Source organism: Phascolarctos cinereus, unplaced genomic scaffold (assembly GCF_003287225.1).
Source record: "Phascolarctos cinereus isolate Bilbo 61053 unplaced genomic scaffold, phaCin_HiC Scaffold_5;HRSCAF=322, whole genome shotgun sequence".
In the NCBI taxonomy this organism is placed as follows: domain Eukaryota; kingdom Metazoa; phylum Chordata; class Mammalia; order Diprotodontia; family Phascolarctidae; genus Phascolarctos; species Phascolarctos cinereus.
The window spans coordinates 335,380,700-335,396,935 of NW_027555958.1; the positions used below are offsets into that span (position 1 = coordinate 335,380,700).

Here is a 16,236-nt window from a genome sequence, read left to right on the forward strand (position 1 = left end):
TTAACTGTGGTTATTTGGTCAGGAAGACCTGTGATTTAAAATATTTGTAAGGCTCACCTTATGACTTTGGTCTAGCAGGCATAATTGCCACGACTAACACACAAATTAAATCTAAAATAATAAACGGCCTGTGCCCCTGAAATAGGGAACCATTTGCTTTATGGAACAGTCAGCTGGAAGACGTGGTGAGTCCATGATCTGATGCCAGTTTTAGGATGAGTGGTTTTAGAAAACCATTTAATACTCTTGTGTCTCTGTTTCCTCACTGATAAAAGAGGGTTAGGTAATAGAAAGATAACTCAAGTCCACCCTTCACAAACTATCAAGTTAATCATGAGCAATAAATTTGCAATAGAAATTCATCATTTCAGTTCTCTACTCAAAACTTTCCAATATTTTTCTTCCCTTCCTACAGGATAAATTTCAAACTCTTCACTCTGTCATTCAGAGTCTATTCTTACTTATAGCTTAATTGTAGGTGAAGGCAACAAGTAGAGTGAGTACCAGTGACAGTTACGTATCTTCCTTTTACCGCCCGATCCATAATCAATGGCTGGCTTCTGCTCTAAAACAATTACCCATCTCTGGGGAAAGAGGCTAGTGTGACAGGCCAACAAAACAATAATATGGTGGACCTTGATCAACACAGGCACTGGGTAACATAAACTTCACCAGCTTCTATGTTTTAAAACATATTTCACACTGTATTTTTTTCTCTATCACTTCTTTTGTTTTTGGTTTTTTTTTAGGCAATTGGGGTTAAGTGACTTGCCCACAGTCACACAGCTATTAAGTGTCAAGTGTTTGGTCTGAGGACGGATTTGAACTCAGGTCCTCCTGACTCCACTGCGCCACCTAGCTGCCCCTCTCTATCACTTCTTTAACAATATACAGATCATCATATCATCATGGGCTTATGCAAAATCCAGGGCTTATTACAAATCTAAGGAAATTAGCTTCCCAAAGATCTGTGGCACAGCTTTCCAATTCAAGGAGCCTAGGGAGGAGTTCAAGTCTATTAAAATATTCAGAAGCCAACAGTCACAAGGCAGATGAACTTCTAGAAGAGGATCTGGGTTTGCATGGAACTGAAATGCTTTCTCCTGAGAATGAACAGACCAGATGGCATTGCTTTAACTGCTTCTCTAGCATTGTCTGGGGAGGAGCCTATATATATAAGCAGATCTTTGCCATTTTAATGACTATGGTTCTGCTCCTGTGATTTAGGAGACAGGAAGAATAGCACGTGTATTTGTTTACCCAAACAAATCACTGAATTTGCAGAACATTCTATTATTTCCTTTCCCCCAATCATCTGTTACAAATTGTTTAAAGGATAATTTCATAAAGTCATTCTGTAAGTCTCAAGAAGTAAATCGTACAGAGAACAGGTGTGCTCTCAAGGAACAGCTTATGCTTATGACAGCAAAGATATACTATCTCTGACAAGCAAGAGTACTGAAATTCTGAAGTATGAAGAAAGGTTGATATATATTTGCAGGTGCCATGGTTTCCTAGAACAAGTGAGACCACACCCTCTCAATTTATCCAGGAGAAAAGCCAGACAGTAACTGAGCTTCCAGTACTTGGCACATAGTAGAGCATTATCTAACTACTTATTTGTGCTCAGAAAATGTTAAATAATAATAGAGCTGTTATAAAGTGTTCTTCAAGGTGGCAAAGGTCATTTGCAAGAAATTACTGTTAGATTTGATCATTTTCTAATACCTGAATAGGATAAATAAATTATAGTGAAAAGAGTGCTGGACTTGGGAGTCAGGAAGACCCGAGTTAAAATCCTGTCTCTGATACTTGCCAGCTATGTGACTCTGGGCTTTCACTTAACCTTTATGAACATCAGCTTCTTCATATGAAAAATGGGTATAGTAGCATCTACTTCACAGGATTTGGGGGAAGCTCAAAAGAGAATGCATATTAAAGCACTGTGCATCTTTAAAAGTGCTATATAGATGAGCAGGATGCTCTCAGAAAAACCTGGAAAGACTTACATGAACTGATGCAAAGTGAAATGAGCAGGACCTGGAAAACATTGCACAGAGTAACAGCAATACTGAATAACTGTGAATGACTTAGCTATTCTCAGCAATACAATGATCCAAGACAATTCCCAAGGACTTCTAATGAAAAATGCCATCCTTCTCCAGAGTCTGAATATAGATTGAAGCATATTTTTCTTGATTTTTCTTGGCATTTTTGTCTGTTTTCTTTCACAATATGACTAACATGGAAGTATGTTTTGCATGACTGCACATAACCTATATCAAATTGTTTGCCTTTGGGGGGGGGAGTGAGGGAGAGAATTTGGAACTCAAAAAATTTTAAAATGAATGTTAAAAATTGTTTTTACATGTAATTGGGGAAAGTAAAAATATTAAATGATACATAAAAGTGCTTTATAACCCTCTATTATTAATATTATTGTATAATTATGATTATTATTATAGTTTAATCAATAAGGATCCTGATAGGAGGGAAAGGTGGATGAAACAACTGGAACTTTTACTCAAGGTCTGACAGTCCTAGTCTGTATAGCTACAAACTACTAAAATTACACTGCTTTACAGAGAACTTCAAAGCAAGAAGGTCACTTTTAGCAATGTCATACCACATTTCTTCATGCTGTAAGCCCATGTCATTAAATACAATCTAAGATGATACCTCCATTCTGACTTCACACAAAATCTTTCACTAACGTAATTACAAATGTAGTGTGATCTTAAGCCATGAGGAAATTGGAGCCCAGATTCTAGGCTGAATGTTACAACCAGCCCACCGGGAAAGTCCTAAGAATCCAGGGTCCCAGGACGCAAGTCCAGGTGGGGCTTTGGAAGTGGAACTTGGTGGTATTAATGCTATGTAGGAACTGAGCTAAATTGTAAACTTAATTCCCCTTCTATCCCCAGAAACTGAGGTAGCAAGGTAGTGAGGTAGTGTAAGAGGGATTATACTCCAGATGTGTGTGTGTGTGTGTGTGTGTGTGTGTGTTGTGTGTGTGTGTGTACACAAATGTTTATATATTTGTTCTGGCTAGAACTCTGAAGTAATTGTTTCTTTATAAAGGCCACCAGACTGTTCAGTGGTTAAATAGAACTGGACTACCTGAACCCTTAAAATGAACAGAGACACATAGATCAAAGCTTGAACTGAAGGAGAGGACCCCCCAAATCACCTCCAGGATTCTAGAAAACCCTGGGGGAAAGGAATAAAATGCAACACACCTGACTTTCAGGCAAAGTGGAACCCCAGAAACACTGTTAAATGTGGGAAACAAGGAAACTGTACTATATTAGAGATAGATGAGAATACATTGACACAGGATAAGTGTTAACAGTACTTCAGTGTAGAGAGGAAATGGAAAGGGAAGTTGAAGGAGGCTAAAGGGAAGGATGACAATTAATAGAAAGAGAAATAAAGGTGGAAATAGAGGTGAAGAAAATAGGGAGAAGGATTCTTACTCTCACCCCATCCAGCCATTGCAATGAGGGTGACAGCAGCATATGTTAATAATAGAGAGCAATAGAAAATTAAGAGGATGCTGGAGGGTGGAGTTGGCTGGATATAATACTTCAATGGCTCTGGGATCTGATCCTTGCAGGTATGTCAGTGCAAAGATACACAATTTCTTTTTACCATCTCATCTCTATGCTATCTGTTGTCCCATCTGTTCTTGTCCCTGGGACCTAAATGTGCCAGCAGGCTGAATGCTGTGGACAGGAAAGAAAGAGCACAGGATCTGGAGTCAGACGACTTGGGTCTGAATCCTGCCTCTGCCACTTACTACCTATGTGACCTTGGACAAGTCACTCAATAACTCTCGGCCTCAGTTTCTTAATCTGGTAAAATAAAGGGTTTAGACTAGATGCTTTCAAAGGTCCCTTCCAGTTCTAAAGTCTATTGTCCCTTAAATATTTCATAGAGGATTGATCCAATGCACTGAATGCCTTCCTCTAAGGCAGGGGTTCTTACCTTAGTGTCTCTGAATTCTCTCTCTGTCTTTCTCTGTCTCTCTGTCTGGTCAGTCTCTCTCTGTGTCTGTCTCTACACACACACACACACACACACACACACACACACAGATAATTGGTGTCCTCTGGTGTCTAATTTTGTTCATTTAACAACATTATCGATAAGCTTTACCAGATTGCCAAAGGGGTTCATAGCACAAAAAAGATTAAGAAGCCCTGCTCTAAGGTAACTGTGAAGGGCTCTTCATCGCTCTTGCTATATGACTAATCCATGTAACTTTTATGATCACTGGGTCACACATTTATTTCTTAGATTATATCTCTTTTCTTGTCTCTTTTTGCACACAAATGTGTGAGGTTTTTTAATCTCATAACACAAGAGACACACATAAATACAAAGTGTTTTGTATTCTGTAAGCTGATTAAACCCTCTGTTGAACCCTTGGTATCAGAACTGAAGCAGCCTTGCCTTTGGCTTCATGTCACATGCTTTCTGAAGAGCTGGAAGAAACTGTGGTCCTCCTCTCCTAGAACTACATCCTGATATGCAACTCTGGTGTGCTTAAGGTTTAATTTGCACCCAGTTCCACTTAAAACTGGCTGCTGAAACTCTCCAGAAAACTTGCTGATGTGGCATAGTGATAACAACATTTACCTCATCCTGGTTAATTTTTAGAAACTGCCCTCCTTTAAATCTAATCCCCCTCTATCCCCAGAAACTGAAGTGGTGCAAGAGGGATTATATGGACTAATGGTTCATGTTCCCTGGTGCCATAGCCCTACCAATAATGTGACAGATGCCAGAGGAAACCCTTTGTTTGAAAACTCCTAGGTAAACCCAGGCTCCTAATGACTGCGTGTCCTCAACTGGAAATACATCCCATTCTGCCATCTAGTCAGTTCAAGACAGCAAACATTTATTAAGCACCTACTATTTTCCAGGCACTGTGCCAAGTTCTGGATTTGTCCAAGGCCACAAGTGGTAGAGATTGGATTTAGACCCAGGTCCTATGACTATAAATATTGTGTCATCTTTTCACTATTACACACCAAGAAAATGCTAATCGGTATCACTAAAGTATGACAAATGCAATTTAGCCACTTCCCTAGCATGCCGGAACTCAATGGTTGAATGAAGCTTTGGGAAAAAATGAAATGTATTCATTCAACCTTACCTCTTCTCTCCACCCTATCCCCCAACAGCAAAAAAATATTACATTGAGAAAAATACTTCTAGATTTTAGCTGACAATGATTCATTTGTATTAAGATTCTCTCCCCGATGGAGACCATAATATAGCTATGCCTTAGCAAGGTAGTTTGTAAAATATACTTTTACCTGTGGCCAGTAAAATATGTGTGCCTATGTATACATACATAAACACACACACATATACAATAATTATTTGTTTGAATGTATATACATACATATATGTATGTGTGTGTGCACATGTACATATAAGCATATGTCTTTACAGACACATACATACACACATATATCACCTACTGAAGGTTTGTAGAGCTAATGGAGATGAGTTTCTCTCTGAACTTAGATTGATCCTTGAATAACAGTCACTAGGCCTATATATGAGACTTTTCAGTTTAATAGAACCATCACAGCTTTTGTCTACTGGCATAGGCTTTAAGGAGCCAGGGTCTCCTCAATACCATGATAATATATTGGTGTAAGATATTACTGAAGAGGGAAGCTAGGTGGTGCAGTAGATAGAGTGCTGGGTCTGGAGTCAGGAAGACTCATTTTCCTGAGTTCAAATCTGACCTCAAAACTTATTAGCTGTGTGACCCTGGGCAAATTACCCAACCCTGTTTGCCTCAATTTCCTCATGTGTAAAATAAACTGGAGAAAGGAATGGCAAACCATTCCAGTATCTTTGCCAAGAAAACCCCAAATGGGGTCATGAAGTTTTGGACACAACAGAACAACAATGAACAGAAAAAAAGACATGTATATACATATACATACATACATACATACATACATACATACATATACATATATATATACATATATATATGTGTGTATATATATATATATATGTGTATATATATATATATATATATATATATATATAATATATATAAAATTATAAAGAACCTTACTTTCAAGTTCTGAAATGGCATGACCTCTTCGAAAGCTGTAATTCTTCAGCCAAACTGGACTAACAGTCATTCCCCAATCCTGGCCTGCCTTCTTCCACTTCCATGCATTATCTATCTTTGGAAAAGACTCCCATCACATCTGTCTTATAGAAAGATATCCATTCCTTCAAGGAGTGGCTTCAGATACCAACTCTTCTGTAAGTCCTTCCCTGATTCCCAAAGCTGGGGGAGAGCTATGCCTCCTCATCTCACATCTGTATTTGGTGTTTCTTTATGCTTGCAAAAAGTTAAGTCTAAGTCTTAATTTAGACTTGTATTCCATATTTAATACCCTACTAAATTATAAACTCCATAAAGGCAGGAACTATTTCATCTTTCATTGTTGTATCTCTAGTACACAGGGCAAAGAGTATAAATTTGTTCACCTGTGAAATGAATGTTGTGGGTTAGAATAGCTAACCTCTAAGTCTCTTCTAGATCTAAATTTATATTCCTGTGATCCTAAGAACCACATAATAGATGTTTAATAAATACTCACTGGATCGAATCATCTCATAAAATAGATATAAATATGCACAGTTTATAGTTTTATAATTTTAGGTAATCCACATTTTGAAAACCATAACACAACAGTCATTTACAAATTCTTAAATACGGGCCATTTTCAACTTATGAACAGGCTGTGCTCTAGGCACATTTCTAAGTTAGCTGTTTTGATCTCTTCATGACTTTTCTCTCAGAAACAATGCTATTAATGACACAGCTTCCTGAGTCAGTACTTACCACTAAATAACTTAATCACTATTTACAACAATGTTTCTATGGGAAGCCTTCACTAAAAGCCTCCTCCAATTCTTCATCAGGGTATGGATGTGGGTCTGTATCCTCTAAGACTATGCCAATGAAATGCAAGCTTCATCAACTTCCATCAATCTGGAAGTGTTTTAAGCATAGAACCAGTAATGGGCTGCATGTCTGTTGTTACCGAACAAGCCCAGGTTTAAAGACACTCCTCACTAGGCTGATGAAGACTTCTGCCACAGAAACTCAGAAAGACATTTCCTCTTCTCAAGTCCTATAATCTCCCATTCTCTGTGATTTTTCAAAAATCACTGGCAGTGGCTCACCTACATATATCATTTTTTCCCATTGTCTAGAATGTAGCTCATCTGGAGCTAACTTACCAAGAGCATTTATATGTTCTTTTAAAATGGCCTTACTTGTCTAAGGAATCATCTCCCTATTAGTCATTTTTGTTTTGTCCTTACCAGTTCAGAGATTATTTTCCTGAGCAGAGAAAACAGAAACAAAATACGAATGGAGTGTTCTATTGTTTCTATTACTAATTAGCGTTGTCTCATTCATCATGAAAATTGGGCCTTTCTCTTTTTCAATTCTTCTGTCTTCTAAACAAATCCAAGGACTATTGCATTCATTTCTGGGTACCACAGTTCAAGAGGGACATTTATAATGTTATTTTTTTTGGTAAATTACTTATTTACTTATTTTTAGTTTTCTGATAATTTGGATAGTATCTAGAGAGTGACCAGCAAAAAGAGCTGTGAGTCCATGTCTTATGAGCACCAATCAAAAGAATTAGGATTATTTAGCCTGAAGAAAATGCTCAAGGGGAACATGGGAGTCACTTTTAAGTAACTGAAAGACTATCATGTGGAAGAGGGACTAGATTTGTTCTGTTTGGTCCCAAAAGGTAGAAACAGTAGGAATGACTTAGCTATATTTTAGTCGTGTCCAACTCTTTGTGACCCCATTTGGAGTTTTCTTGGCAAAGATACTGTAGTAGTTTACCATTTCCTTCTCCATCTCATTTTACATACGAGGGAACTGAGGCAAAGAAGATTAAATGTCTTGCCCAGGGTCACACGGCTAGCAAGTGTCTGAGGCGAAATTTGAACTCTGGATGATGTGTCTTCCTGACTCCAGGTTGTGCACTCTATGCACTGTGTTACCCACCTGCCATAGTATGAATGAATGGAAGAGGCAAATTTAGACTTGATTTTAGTAAAAGTTTCCTAACAACTAATGTGATCCAAAAGTGAAATGGGCTGTCTAGGGAGGTGATGGCTTCTTCCTTCTTTGGGGTCTTCAAGCAAATACTGAATTATCATTCATCAAGTATGTTGTAGTGGCTATACCTTTTTCATTTCTGAGTTAGGCTATGGCCATCAGGGTCCCTTTCAATTTCCAACTTCTGAAATTCTGGAATCTGTGTTTCAGTATTATTTTTATGCAAAATTCTGGAGTTACACCTGCATATTCTATTTAAATACTTGTTTGTTTGTTTTTAATGCTGTTGTCATTTCCCAATAACAACCCCGACCCAACACACAGAATTCTCCAGTGTAAGAAAGTAGCATATTTTTGCAATACAAACATACTGGCCATGCCTAACAAAAAATGCCCAGTTCTACATCTATGATTCACCACTAACATTTTTAGTTTTGGAGGATACTCAAAATTTCTAGCTGATTTATAACTATTATTAAACCATAATACCCTCTTCTTGTACCTCAATTAATCTTAGACTTTTTTTCTTTACAGAAAAAAGCCAGAAGGCTTAACACTTAAAAACTAATTAACATGTTCATTCTATGCTAGGTCTCCTAACTTCAGTTCCCTGCCAGAATAAGTAGCATATCCCCAAGCAAATGAAAACCTAATGAATTTCAGATTAACTCTCCACTTACCGGGCATTAGAAATACAGTCACAATTTGATGGCTGACGGAGTAATTCTCCTTCCTTCTGATTCGCAGACTTCAAGTAACAGGATCGAATTTCCCCTTTAAAAAACATCAAAATATACAATGCAAAATTACATATGCATGTGTATATAAATTGCTCTTTCTTTTTTTTTAATTATAGGGAAAACATTTAAAATTATTATCCAATGAGTATTAAAGATGGCAGCTGGGGTACATTTCTTAAATCTTCCTAAAGAAGAGATGCACGTCACAGTAGACTATAAAGTTTAGAAGATCTGTTAATAAAGAAATGTTCTTGCCTCTCTGAAAATTTACTTCTACGATAAGAAATCTAAGTAAATATTCAATCTTACAATTTGTATTTAAACTGAAATTACCCTATTCTTTTTCTATATGTATTCTACATAATAGTGTCAGTATCATACTAGATTACATACAGCACCAAGAACCATGTACACATGAAAGCTTGCTAATTTTAAAAAAATTAATTGAAAGTATTTCCACAAAAATATATAGAAATGGGATAGTGTCATAATCTGATTGGTTTATATTCTTTGCTAATAATGATAATAGAAGAATGGAACTCTAAGGTCATCTATACATTTTACTCACAAGGGTATCAGGGATTGATGTGTTCCAGACAAACAAAATCAGATCACTTTTTGTATGTAAAATGTCTCAGAGTGTTTTATTAAAGAAGTAAGAAAATGATCCATGAGTAACTTATGTAACTGAAATGTGGTAAATGGTACATGTCTTTATAATGTCAGGGATAAATCTCATGAAGACAGGCACCCTACAGAACTGGTGATATATGTCAGTACTCATGGAGTGTTTTGATATGACTTCTGAGGTGATTTCTTTAAGCATGTAGGCCAAAGTCACTTCCCTAAGCTTTCTATAATCAAAGGTTCCATCAAGATGGTAGCCCAAATGCATCTGTTGACTTGAGGTGGAAGAAAAGAAGCAAGGGGGAAGTATGTGACTTTGAACTTGCCACTTGACCACCTTGTAAACACCCTAGGGCTTCAGTTTCATCATCTTTAAAATGACAGGTTTGTACTAGATGATCTCTAAACCACTTTTCAGACCTCACAGTCTATGGTTCTAAGTATATGCTCATTTTCAGGACTATCTATTGTATCTAGGCACTAGAATGTGACAGATAACTTCATCAGTCAATGGAATTTCTGGTAGAATCATAGAGTTGTAATGCCATACTTTTGGCTTACTGTATCTGTCCATGAAAAATCTAGGAAAGGGTAGGGGGAAGAAGCAGTGACCTTGCCTCCTGGTCTTAAGATTATTCATCTGCCTTTGCTTCCCCAGCTATTCTTAATGGAAAAATAGAAGAGACTTAGGGTTTGAAAGCTGGAGAACATCAACCCTCAGAGCTGTTTGTAGTCCGTATGACTACAAGATAATATATTTGGATCTTGGAGGGAATTTAGAGACCATCAAGTTTAACCCCATCACTTTAAAGATGAAAGATCTGAAACAGAGTGAATAAGTGACTTGCCTAGGGTCACAAAGCTAAAGTGAGATTTGAAGTTAAGTCTTTTTGACTCAAAGTCTAATCATTTCCTAATTTATAATCTATCCTTCAGAAATTAAAACTGAAAAGTATATGAAATGCTTACTATAAACTAGGATGAAATCTCTCACAGAGTGACCCAAGTCCCTGCATTAAGGAGAGAAGTCCAAAGAAAAGACTTGAACCTGAGGGCATTAGTTATCTGGGAAGATCCTCCTCTTTGGTCTAAAATGCCATATGCCTGAGGCTGAGTATTTCCTACAGAGGCAGCAAAAGGCTTCCATAGCTTTCAACCAGACTCTGAGGGGACAGGACAGGAGAATATAAAACTCTAGCAAGGGAACACTTTTTTTTTTTGCCAGTCCCAGGCCAGTATTCCTACCCTTGCTTAAAAACGTTAAAAAAAAGTTTAAATTGAAGAATAATGACAGTACCCATTCTTTCTTTGATTAAAAGAAACCCAAGAATTAAAGATCTCAGCTAAGCCAAAAAATGGAGGCATCAGAGAATCCATCAGAGCAGTGTCTAGCAAAGATTATCGTTAGAGCAAAGCAGCTTCTGACATAGCAATGGCACAGATCCTTGGTCTAGCCAAAACAGTATAAAAAGAGACAGAGTTTTGTCTAAGATCACACAGCCACTAAGAAGCAAAGACAGGGTTTGAAGGCAGGTCTACAAGTCAGCAACACATATAGAGTGGTTGCTCTGTACAAATCATAACAGAGCTAGTAAGAGAACTGAGGCCTATCACCCCCATATCCCAGTTAATATTTGCTCTATGTGACTATGAATTTTCTTTTAGAAAACTTAGAGACCTTCCTTAATGGAATATTAGCAACAATTGCAGAGACTTACCATGTTCATCAATGAAAACGTGCATAGCATCTACAGGTATCTCATCTTGTAGAGATGTCTCAGGCCCACTTATAACTTGCAAGACAGAACTATCTTGCTGGGAAGTAACCCGGTAGATTATTTGTCTTTGTCTATTGCCCTGGAAACTTGACACATAAAAATTTTAAAACTACCATTAGGAGGTTCTTCAATAATAAACACATACACGTGCGCACACACATACACACACACACACACACACACACACACACACACACACACACCCACCACCACCATCAATAACAACAACAACAACAACAAAGAATGTGATTGTAAATCAGATAGATTAGGTCTCATATTCTGTGAGCTCTTTAATTAGGAAAACAAAAATGAGTTAGTTGTTCTTACAGTGTAGTAATCTTGGTGGGTTCAGTAAGCACAGGACTAGCACTAGTATGGTCTTGGCTTTGTACATCTGCTTTTCCTTGTTTAGAAATATTCTCACTGGGTTTTTCATTTTCCATAATTTCTTCCTTTTTCTCCAAAGGGTGGTTATCTGAAAAAACATTCCTCTGAGTGTTAAGATAAAGAATTTGAATATATCTTGGGTTAAGCCCAAAGGTATTAGCAGGATAGAAAAGTAAAATGTTTAATAAATAAAACCAGATCTGAAGTCCCAGTTTATAAACTCTCCTGACAAACTAGGGTAAAAATCCAATAACACCCTTTCCCTTACCTCTCTATCCACTCCCTTCCACTTTACCCATACATATCTGTCAGGAACTTTAACTCTTCCATTCTCTCCAAAAGATTCCATTCATCCTTCAATCAATACATATTTATTGTGAACCTAACTATGTACAGGGTAGTGTGCATAGTAGATCTCTGTTCAGGTCCTATTTCCAAATATGTGACATGAACAAGTAACTTCTCTCAGAGCCCAGGTAACTCTCTAAGACTATAATTTGTATATGAGTAGAGTTAGGGTCTGTATCAGTGTCTCATAACATCAGTAGTTTTCCCTGCACTGATGAAGTCACAGGTGGCAGCCAAAAACAAAGTAAGTGAAGAAGGAAAGGGAGAGGGAGAGGGAGTAAGAGAAGTTGAGAGAGAGAGAGAGAGAGAGAGAGAGAGAGAGAGAGAGAGAGAGAGAGAGAAGAGAGAGAGAGAGAGAGAACACTTTAGGACTTTAGGTTGGGTACCTGCTTTCAAGAATCTTAGAATTTAGATGGGGAGCCAAAGCAGTCGTATTAAAAGAAATAAATAAAAGGTCACTACAGCAACACATTATCTTCATTCTACCAGGGATCCTGTTCTACAGTATCATCATTCAAAAAGTCATAATGATATAGTGGAAAAAGCACTAAATTGGGAGTTTAGGGACCTGGCTCAAGGGCTCTATTTTTTACTCTTATGATCCTTGCATTCAATTCATGACCTCTCAACCTCAGTTTCCTAAGCTATAAAATGGGGATAACAATATCTGCCTATTTAAATGACAGGATTGTTGTGAGGACCAAATGGGGATAACGTATGTAAAAACACTAGGAAATTTAAAGCCCTAAAGCACGCAAGTCTAAGATTTTCTTCTTATTGAATGAGCTCTTGACATCCTACCAGCTAACACTCACACCAGAACACACAAACCATGCTAAATTATCTTCAGTGGCTCATTTTGAATTATTTAAATATCAGAATTTGAGGGTTGGAAGAGAACTCAGAGGCCTTTAGTCCAATGCATACACAAAAAGAAATTTTCTATAACACAGCTGACAAGTGGTTATTGAGCTTTTGTCTGAAGACCACCAAGGTGTGAGAATCCATTGCCACTCTAGGCAGACAATTCCACTTTGAAAAGCTCTAATTATTTAGAAGTTTCTCCTAATATCTTCTCTAAGTTTGCATCATTGCAATTTCCACTCACTCCTTTGGGGTTCTACCCTTTTGGCCCCAAATAGAACAAGTTTAGTGCCTTTTCTACATGGTAGCCCTACAGATACTTGAAGACAGTTATAATGTCCCCCTAGAGCCTCCTTTACTACAGGCTAACTTGAGTTCCTTCAACAGACTTCAGATGACATGGACTCACAGCTCTTGACCATCCTTGTAGTCTTACTCTAGACACTTTCCAACTTAACAATTGTCATTCATAAACCATGATATACAGAACTGAACAGAATATTCCAGATGAAGTCAGACCAAGATAGGGAAAAAAAGAACTATCTCCTCATTAAATGTGGAAACTATTCCCTTTTAATGTGCCCAAGAGCACATTAAGACAGTTAAGTGGTACAGGGGATAGAGCACTGGGCACGGAGTCAGGAGTACCTGAGTTCAAATTTGGCCTCAGACACTTACTAATTGTGTGACCCTGGGCAAGTCACTTAACCCTGCTTTCCTCAGTTCCTCATCTGTAAAATGAGCTGGAGAAGGAAATGGCAAACTACTCCAGTATCTCCGCCAAGAAAACCCCATGACCCAATGGAGAATAGTATAGGACTGAAATGACTCAATGACAACAAAGATTATTAAGTTATATTAGCTTTTTTGATTACTACAACACACTGCTGAATTAATTAGTTGCTTCATTATAAGTAGATCTCAGCAAAAAATAAGTTTGTCTCTCAAGTAGAATACTTACCTTTCAACAAATGTATGTATTTAGTATTTTAAGTATTTTTTAAAACGTCAGAGTGAAATGCTTCATTTGTTCTAGGCAATGAAATGTAGGAACTGGTACATGTTGCCTATATATCAATAATAAATCCTATGCAGGAAGACACACTTCATAATTGGTGCTATATATTAGCTGTTGTGGTATATTTTGATATGAACTATGAAATGGTTTTTGAATTATATAAACCAGAGTCATCTGAGGTTCCATGAAGAAGGTAGCACAAATAGATTTGTTGGCTAGTAAGGGGTGAGAAAGAAGGAAGGGGAAAGTATACGACTTTGAGCTTGCCACTTGACCACTCTCTAGGCTCCGTGGGTCTTCACCTTCATCATTTGTAAGACCCATGATTCTAACAAGGGATCTATAGATAAGTTAACAGATATCTTAGAATGTAAATTTTGTTATGCATGATGTGTTAAGCTATAGGGCTTACAAGGAAGTATAGTAATAAGTCTCTGTGCTCAACACATTTGTCATGTAGATAATGATAAGGCTAATATTCCACAGACCTTATAGCAACCTTAGGCTCCTCTTCAAATATGAGATCGAAGCAAAAGGTTTGGTGTACCATGGCTTCATAGAATAATTGAGCTATTATTACTTGAGGTAATAAGCTTTTAGTGACATGTTCTTTACCCTTCTGCTGATGGAATCCTAGTAATCATTTTCAAGAGGAACAGAAACAGTAAAGGGCTTACATGATCACTGATAACAGTATTCACTAATCCCCTGGGTAGATGACAAAGTGGTCCCTTGGGTAAATTAGTTCTTGGCATTGTTGGCCTGTGAGGCTGGGAGAAGAGAATTGCCAAATATTTGACATTTGGGTTAATTAATCAATCAAATAACATTTATTAAGAATATACTATGTGCCAAGCGGTCTGATAGGCAATGAGGATATAAAGATAAAAGTGGAATAGTCTAACAATTGCTACTCTCAAAGAGCTTAAATTCTACTAGGGTAGACAACGTGTGTGTGTGTATATGCATGCAAGTATGTGTATTTGTGTATATCATTTATATAAAAGTATATATGTGTGTGTGTGTATATATACATATATGTATATGTGTGTGTATATATGTATATATAGTATATGTGTGTGTGTATATATATGTATATATATGTGTGTGTATATATGTATGTGTGTGTGTGTATGTGTGTGTATATATATATATATGTGTATATATATATATATATATATATATATATATATATATATATTATATATATATATATATGGTTGCATGTACAAAAATCAATACAAGGTGGTTTTGGGAGGGAGAGAACTAGTAATTAGGGTTACCAGGAAACACTGTATCTTAAGGTGGTATTTGAGTTTAGTTGCAAAGGAAATAATGGATTCTATGATGCAGAAGAGAGCAAGAAACCCATTCCAGGCTTGAGAATGAACTATGCCATACTTGAGAAAAGTCAATGAGAACAGAATGGGTGGACCATAACATTCAGGAAGGGGAGGAATATATAATGAGGCTGGAAAGGTAAGTTGGAGGCAGGTTATGATGGACTTTAAATTCGAAAAAAAGAAGTTTACATTTGATCTTACAAGCAATAGGAAGCCATTAGATTTTTTTCAAGTAGGATAGTGACATGGTTGGCAGCTAGGCAGTGCAGTGGATAGAGTGCTGAGCTGAAGTCTGGGAGACTCATCTTTCTGCGTTCAAATCTGGCCTCACTTACTAGTCATGTTACCCTGGGCAAGACATTTAACCCTGTTTGCCTCAGTTTTCTTATCTGTAAGATGAGTTGGAGAATGAAATGGCAAACCACTCCAATATCTTTGTCAAGAAAACCCCAAATAGGGTCATGAGTGTCAGATATGACTGAAATGACTGAACAACAACAAGGTGATATAATCGACCCTACACTTAAGGAAAATACTTTTGACATCTGTGTTAAGGATTGATTGGGGTAGAGAAAAAAAATTGAGGCAAGGAGATCAATTAGTTGGTCACTGCAATAGTTCAAATGATGGGATGATAAGACCTAAACCAAGGTGGTGACTGTGTGAACAGTGAGGAAGGAACATGTGCAAGGCATACTGTGGAAGTACAAACAATGAGATTTGGCAATTTATTGGCTAAGTGTGGTGATGGAGAGTGAAATGCTCTAGATAACCTACTAATTTCCCATGAAGTATCCTGCCACTCTTCTTCATTCACACACAAAGATGGTTATACCCTTGATCTTGCCATCACTTACAAACGTACCACCTCCACATTCAAGAATACCTGAATCTCTTTATCTGACCATAATCTTCTGGTTTTTCATCTCTCCCTCTGCCTTACCTCACATAATCCCACATTTTATATACACCATGACATCCCTAAACCCCTCAGTTC

The 16,236-nt window shown here is 37.3% G+C and overlaps 1 protein-coding gene across 1 annotated transcript in view; it reads right to left on the reverse strand.

The window, feature by feature from the left end:
- The window catches only part of PCNX2 (pecanex 2), a 363,956-nt gene that overhangs the window by 296,789 nt on the left and 50,931 nt on the right, over positions 1-16,236 (reverse strand). Inside the window, 3 exon segments of the mRNA XM_021000480.2 lie at positions 8,815-8,908; positions 11,220-11,365; positions 11,607-11,754. Coding sequence (XP_020856139.2) covers positions 8,815-8,908; positions 11,220-11,365; positions 11,607-11,754 — 388 coding nt within the window.